This window comes from Myotis brandtii, unplaced genomic scaffold (assembly GCF_000412655.1).
Source record: "Myotis brandtii unplaced genomic scaffold, ASM41265v1 scaffold48, whole genome shotgun sequence".
Taxonomy (NCBI): Eukaryota; Metazoa; Chordata; class Mammalia; order Chiroptera; family Vespertilionidae; genus Myotis; species Myotis brandtii.
The window spans coordinates 574,823-582,999 of NW_005368341.1; the positions used below are offsets into that span (position 1 = coordinate 574,823).

Genomic DNA, 8,177 nt, shown 5'->3' on the forward strand with positions numbered 1-8,177 from the left:
TTGGAGTCCGCCGTCACTGGAGCAAGCAAGCCTCCCTGTTCGCTTCAGCGCATGGCTGCCGGCCGCCATCTTGGCTGACAGTTAATTTGCATAAGGATATGCTGATTAGCCAATGGGAAGGGTAGCGGTCGTACACTAATTACCATGTTTCTCTTTTATTAGTGTAGATTATATATAAATAGATGTTCAATGTCATTAGCATTGAGGGAAATGTAATATAGAGCGATGATATACCATTTTATATGTATAACATTAAAGAGCATTAAAACAGTGGACAAAACAAGTTTGAGATCAATAGTAACATTATATATGACTGGTATGAGTATAAACTGGTTTGGGAAACAGTGGAATTATCTTACAAAACTGAAGGGGCAAATATCCTGTAGTTAAACAAAGCCACATCTTAGTATTTACTCTAACTCCTTGTTACCATGCTGCGGGAGACATTTACAAAAATACTTAAATACTTTTTTCTGTTTATAAAAGAAAGATGCAAACAGCAAAACTGGCAGTCTATAGAACAAAAGATAAAATAAATAATGATCTATTCTTTCAAAAAAGAAAATCACACCTTAGTGAAAATAAATGACCAGCATGTATGAATCAAATCAATATATTGTTGGTCAAAGTATCAATAACAGGAGAAAAAAGTGTGACTCCATTCGTACAAAATTCAAAACCAGAAAAACCATTTATTATTTATGACTACATACATTTGGAGTGTAATTTAAAAAAATAGATGAGAAATATAAATTTGAGGAAGGGGGTGACTTCTGGGTTAAATGGATGGGAATATGATTACCCAGGAATTCACAGTGGACTCCAAAGGCTTTAGTAATGCTCTATTTTTGAAGTTGCTTGGTAAGTTCATTATATTAATAACAGGTATTCATTATTATTATGCTTTAGGTGGAATATATAAACTATAAATTCTGAGGTATGTATGGTATATTTCATAATGTAAAACAATACGGTCCTAAAAATGACCAATAGCAATATACATGTTGATTTCTTTGGCTCCTATGTATATGTTCATGTTTTATCTTTCTCACCTCTTCAGTTTTGGCCTCAAATTTTTGTGATGAATACAATAAATAGGGAATAAATTACCGTGTTTCTTATTGGAATCTTCTTGGGTTCTGGAGGCATATCCTGTGGAACAAATTTCACTGGTTCCTTAATCTGCCTCCTTGATCGTTTGGTCCCATCTGGTAAAGTTTCCATGGCCATCTCTGCTTCCATGTCACTGCTCCCAGCCTGGTCACATTCTGAGCACTGCCTATATAAAGAAAAAATATAAGTTCATACATTTATTTTTACCTCCTAGTGTTAGCATTGGTTTCTACAAATATAAAATTCAGAATATATAAAAACATACATTTTGAAGAATATATAAAAATATACATTGGTATATGTGGTCACAGGGTATATAATGACTATACATACAGAAAGGCATATACATTCCAATAAGAATGGCAACAGTATGTATATACTTAAGGTAATTCCATGTACCCCTATAAATGTTATAAGAACACTAAAAGCCCAGTGTGCAAAATCGCGCAGCCCCACCCACCCACGGCCGTGCTCGCAGCCCCGCCCACCCATGCCAGTCTTTGGTCGTTACAGTGTTAGGGCCACAGGCCTTTCATAATATAGATATGTAATAATGCTGCATGTTTAAGTGAAGGAACTAACATAAGAAATTCAGCATTAATCAAAAAGGTTTCCCTTTGAAAATCATGACTTTTCCTTAAGTGACATGTACTGTGATACCTGAAAATCACATAAAAAGAGGAAATATAAAAACTTACTCATTAAAAGAATTTGATGAAGCATTTTTAAAAACATGGGGATGGGGAGAAGATGACAGAGTAACATGCAACAGGAATCTGTTTCTCTAGCTGGAAGATAATTACACTAGCCAAATCTATCTGATGTAACTATTTTGGAACTCTGGAATCTATTGAAGACTTGCAACTTCCAGGGAAAGGCTTGCACAGGCAAACTGTTGTTAATTCCAGTCAACTTCAGCTCTTGCCTACTAGCAGCTAGCCCAATGCCCATTCCAAGCCACATGGCAGGCAGTTGTGCACATATTCCTACACTTGCACACAGTAGTTAGGATCCAAGGTGGGCAAAACAAGCCCTAACTTCAAATACTGGGTTCTGTGCTCTGATTGCTACTTTTGATCATAGAAGCATGGACAAAGAGGTGGGTTACCTCCCTCTATTACTGCAAGATACTCAGTCTGAAATGACTTCCAGAACTTAAAAGACTGGCATCTTTTATCCCTCCACCTTCATTTTTTTCTTCTTCCCCTTTTGGGAACCATACATTAAAGACTAGGTCATTCAAAAATAAGTGCAAAATAAAAATTAGAAAGTGACCATGGTTGCTTAGGGAAAAGCTCAGGAAAGACATAAGACCATAAGTTTATACCTCAGGCAAAGACATCCCACTATAATCCTATATAATAAAAGGCTAATATGCAAATTTTCCCCTCGACCAGGAGTTCGACCAGGGGGCAGGGCCGGCTGGCCAACCTCCTGTGTCCCTTATCCCCCCCCCACCCCACAACCACACCAGGCAGGCCTGCCGGACCCCACCCATGCACGAATTCGTGCACTGGGCCTCTAGTAATAAATAATAATAATAACAAAATAGCAAACCCTGGAAATAGAGGAGAATTTCATTTCCAGAGTTACCACATTATTAAATTTAAATATCCAGTTTTTAACCAAAAAAAACAAAGCTTACAAACAAAGGCAAAAGTATAGTCCATTTAAGGAACAAAAATTAAGTAAACAGAAACTGTCAGGATACTTGATGGCAGATCTATAAGACAGACTTTAAAACAACAGTTATAAAGATGCTCACTAAGCTAGAAGAAGTTGTGGAGAAAGTCTAGAAAACAATGTATGAACAAAATGGAAATATCAATAAAGAGAAAGCCAAAAAAATAAAGCAAAAAGAAATCTGGAGCTGAAAAGTACAACAATTGAAATGAAAAATTCACTTTTTGTGGGAAATAAGGCAGTGTTAAGCAGGCATAAGAATCAGTGGGAATTATCAAATATGTCCAACACAAAGAAAAAGACTGAAGAAAAGAGCAGAGCCTAAGGGACGTGTGACATCGGCAGGCAGACCAACATTTGCATTGTGGAAGTCCCAGAAGGAGAAGAGAGAAAGGGACAGAGAGGATGTTCGAAGAAATTACTGAAAACTCAAATTTGATGGAACTACATGAGTATAAATATCTAAGAAGCTCAGTGAACACCAAGCTAGATAAACTCAGAATCCCACACTAAGACACTATCATTAAATTTTGCAAAGAAAAAAACACAGAGACTCTTGAAAGCAGAAAGAGAAATTCAGAATCGTCACACAGAATCCTCAGTAAGATTATCAGTAGATTTCTTAGAAACTTTGGAGGCCAGAAGGCACTGGGTCCATGCTGAAGGAACTTGTCAATGAGGGGATTTAGTCCCCTATGGGCTTCTGGTCTCAGAGGGTACTGTCATTTATGGGGGTATCCAGCCATTTCTTTCAGTTTAATTTATACAGGGGGTACCTGGGTGGCCCTTCCAAGTAGTACCTTCTCCCAGACTATTGGGTTGACAGCAGACTATATATGGGATGGGATGGAATCTAACTGAGGGTTGAATGAGTCTTGGTTACAGAGTGGTCATTTTTCTGGGTTAAACTAAGAAACTGGATATTAATACTAGGGCCATCATTAAATCACTTCGCATTAAGGAAGCAGGATATCCTGGCATTACCAGGAATTGTTGAGAAACTAAACAATCTTAAAGGTGGCAGCTGAGAGGTGGGTTAAAATATTGTTTTTTAGGCTGCCTGTCTTCCCTTATATTGGTACAAGCCAAGGACGTCAAGGGTCTCATATGTTCTGTTAAGACCGAGTAGGTGACTCTTGTGTCAATTTAAAAATTAACCTTTCACCTGCTATGACGAGTCACCTGGGGTTCTTTTATAGTCACAAGATATCTTTCAGGTGGAACCATCAGTTGGCCCTTTTTAGTCTTTTTCAGATAGGACTATTATGGGTTCTGGAGTCCCTCTCTCCCTTCGGAGCTGCAGACAGTCCCTTTCTTAAATGTCCTGGCTGGTTGCAAAGAGAGTAAAACCTGGGGGCTCGGTCCTGAGGAGTGGAAGCCAAGGTCCCGGCTTCTGGGACATTGTTTGCTTCAATGACCCAGCTCTTTCATCTAAAGTTATTCCAGAAACTCTCATCCACTAAACCCAGAGCTTGCAGACAAGTGCATAATCCCACTTAGGGAGAGAACTACACATCTCCATGTCCAAGATCATGGCTTAAGCACCCTGGCCCTGGAGACTAATAAAATGACTTTCATTTTAGAAACTCACTTAGGATACTTATTAATACTGCTGGCATTCCAATAAGATATAGCAGTATCTTCTTAAAATCTGGTTTCAAAAGCACATAAATATCAAAAGAAATACACTCCACTATATTCGAGAAGAGCAAACAAGTATGAGTGTCTCATGACAAACTGACAAAAGAACATTATGAAAATCAATCCTGTATAGTGGTGAAAAAAATGTAAGTTTCCTAATACAATGAATAGAGGTAGCTTCATGAGATACAACAATGAGTAAAACAAATGTTTAATATGTTTGAGAAACACACATGACTTTTTGTATAGACTACCATTTAAGAATTTGGGGTTCATTCTTTTCTAAAACTAGAAAGGTAATTTGTATTAAAAAATATCATGTCCATTCCAAAGTTTTGTGTGTCCCATATTCTTCCTATTTTGAATCAACCTATTAAAATTTGAACATCTGTCCCTTGGACTAAAATTAAGAAAAGGATAGAACTCAACATAGGTATCATAAACTTTTATCAAACATCTGTAGTGATTCAATATGCCCAGGTTAAGGGGAAAAAAATAATTAAGAAACATGTCAAATGTTTCTAGATTTGCAAAGAATAGTTTAACTTATATATAACTAGCACAAGTGACAAATACCAGATGTAAAGCCTTCAGTGACCCTAATTTAGAAATAAAATAGTAAATTAGAAATAAAAGCATGAATACGCAGGCAAATTCTTGATAAATTAATTCAACTTCAAAACAAATAAAGCATTTGAGAAATTCTTATAATGAAGTAAAAGAGAATTATAAACACACTAGACAGAATTCATGCTTTAAAAATCCACTAAAATACCAAAACAGCCTCCATTAACTTAAAATTCATTTCTCAAAAATAAGCTATTACTGTGTTATTCATGATACTATTATAAACATGTATGTCAGAAGCATTTTTATCACAAAAATAGAAAACAACAATGTCAAGTTATGAATATGTTAATTAACTTAGTTGTGTTGATTATTTTACAATCAAATCATTAAGTTGTACACCTTAAAGTATATATTCCATTTTTGTCGATTATACCTCAATAGAGTTGAATAAAAATACTTATGGAAGTATCAATTTTAAAATGTGCCACACACTTTATTATAAAGCAATATTACACGTCATCTTACACTGCTGAAATGAAGCCAACCCAATTCTAACATCTACATTCTCTCCATTGTACTTACCAATAACTGTTTTTGGTCTTTCTTGGCATCCTTGTAAGAGGAGGGTCCAGACATCCAAGATGGTAATGGAGTTTACAGGTATCACACAGCAAAAGAAGATGCTGATCATGGTTCTTCTTACAAATTCCACAACTTTGAATAGAGGCAGCAAATAAAGTATTAGAATAATAATTATCATAGTGGAACAGTTAATTGATAGCAATTTTTTTAAATTTCAAAATTTTGTACTGATTAATTTATTTCTTTTGTTGAAGTCAAATATTTTTTCAAAATAAAACTTTTTGTAATGTCAATAACTAATTATTAATTCTAAGTACTTTTGAGAATATAGAAAAATAGCATGGATCTAATATAAATTTAAATAGTGCTAGAGACAAACCTTTTGGAGCAGGGCTTATAGGAGATACTTATTCTCAACATCTTTATCTTAATTTTAATTATCACTTAAAACCCATTTAACATTAGCTAAATTTTTCTTTAAAAATATACATTATTAAACAAAAAATTTAAATTTTCTACCTCTCTAAAACTACAAAGGAAGTACCATTACAAACAAAATTCAGTTTCTTTCCTACTACTAATTATAAATCTTTGAAAGAGCCTCCAACATGTAAATAAGGTACATATATACATAAGTCTCTTTTCAAAATCAGACTTTGCATCTTAAAAATATACTATATATATATTTACTGCAGTGAATGAGGAGTTTTACTATTGGTGTTACTGTTATTTTGGATTTTTGTTTGTTTTTAAGGAATCTAACTTTTCTTGTGCAAAAAGGCAACTACTGAGAGCACATGCACCATGTCCTGAAAATCTAGAGTATATTTATTTATATTGGGAATGTAAAGACTAAGGGAAGAGCTGTTGAGAATCTAAAAGAGCTATCCATGTACAGAAACAGCAATGATTTTTGAATTTTTTAAATAATCCTAGAAAAAAAAAAGATCATACACACACAAAACAACAACCACCACCACCACCGGTATTTGGTCTCAAAATTGTTCAGAGTGAAAAAAAAAAATCACCTAAATATAGTCAAAAGTAAAAATTAACTATAGAGATAAAACTTAGAAGAATAGTTCTAAATGAACAAGTTTTGTTTGGAAAAAGCTGGATTGAGAATGTGTTAGTCTTCACACAGCACACTAAGACACTAATGGGGCTTTTTCCACATTTCAAGGAAGTTATTTGCTATTACCTATGAAGGGAGCCTTCAAACAGGAATGGAAAATAAGTATAAAGATTGCTACTGTGGCTATAGCTGCTACTTCTGAAAAAGGAAGAGGTTGTAGGCATAGTTATGTATTACATAAGCATATATGCAGTTTTACATGAATATTCACATATGTGTATGTATATATACACACAAATAAATCTAGCATCTTCTAAACTTTTCTCATTTAATGTTACAATAAAAAAAAAATCCCAGCCAGTGTGGCTCAGTGGTTGAGCATCAACCTGTGAACCAGGAGGTCACAGTTACATTCCTGGTCAGGGTACATGCCTGGGTTGCAGGCTCCATCTCGAGTAGGGAGTGTGCAGGGGGCAGCCAATCAATGATTCTCTCTCATCATTGATGTTTCTAACTCTCTCTCCCTCTCCCTTCCTTTCCAAAATCAATAAAAATATTTTTTTTAAAAAGATCCTTTGAGCTCTGGCCAGTGTAGCTCAGTGGATAAGAGTACAGGCCCGAGACCCAAAGAGTTGAGGGTTCGATTCCCAGTCAAGGGCACATACCTGGGTTGCAGGTTCAATCCTGGACACCGGTCAAGGCCTGTGCGGGAGACAACCAATCCATGTGTCTCTCTCACATCAGTGTTTCTCTCTCTTTCTCTCTCTTTCTCTCTCCCCTTCCCTCTATCGCTCTGAAAAGTATCCTCTGGTAAGGATTAACAAAAAAAGATCATTTGGAGTGGTGAACACAAATATAGTGTACAGATGACGTGTTGGGGAATTGTGCACCTGAAATATATATAATTTTCTTAACTGGTGTCACCCCAATAAATTCAATAAAAAGGGAAAAATGAAAGGAAGGAAGGGAGGGAGGGAGGGAAGAACAAAGGGAGGGAGGGAGAGAAAGTTCTTATAGTCAAACAGGATTCAAATCTTACTTCTGTTCATTGCTAACAAGCCAGGACTTCATTTTCCTCCCTTATAAAACAAGATTGTCTTCAGGGAGAAAAGAACACAATGTGGAAATTCCTAGCTCAGAGCCTGGTACATAGTAGGTGCCCAGTTAATAATTGTTCATTTATTAATTTGCTAAAAGGTACAGTTGCCATCGTGGGAAGAGAATGGGATGTAGACTCTGCAGAATTCAAGTAACCTATTAAGGTATGGAAAGAAGTCTTGATTATGTAAAATTACTATAATGGTGGACACTGTAAAATATTGAGCCAAAAAAAACAAAAAACAAAATACATCTGGAAAAAAATTATCAAAATTATTAAAGCTTAGCATAGAGAGAGAAAAATGTAGGTAGACAGGTTCAAATCTAAAACTTATCTTCATTACCCACCACTGTACAAAGGCAATTATTCAGGAGATATATATATATATATATATGGTAGCCATAAATATCTAAA

General features: G+C 35.4%; 1 protein-coding gene across 6 annotated transcripts in view; it reads right to left on the minus strand.

The window, feature by feature from the left end:
- Positions 1–8,177, minus strand: part of PHF14 (PHD finger protein 14) — a 154,363-nt gene that overhangs the window by 108,415 nt on the left and 37,771 nt on the right. For all 6 annotated transcript variants that reach the window (XM_005876034.2, XM_005876033.2, XM_014547632.1 and 3 more), the window contains exons 13-14: positions 5,590–5,721; positions 1,111–1,279 (exon numbers count right to left, since the gene is read on the minus strand). In XM_005876034.2, coding sequence (XP_005876096.1) covers positions 1,111–1,279; positions 5,590–5,721 — 301 coding nt within the window. The remainder of the gene's footprint in view (positions 1–1,110; positions 1,280–5,589; positions 5,722–8,177) is intronic.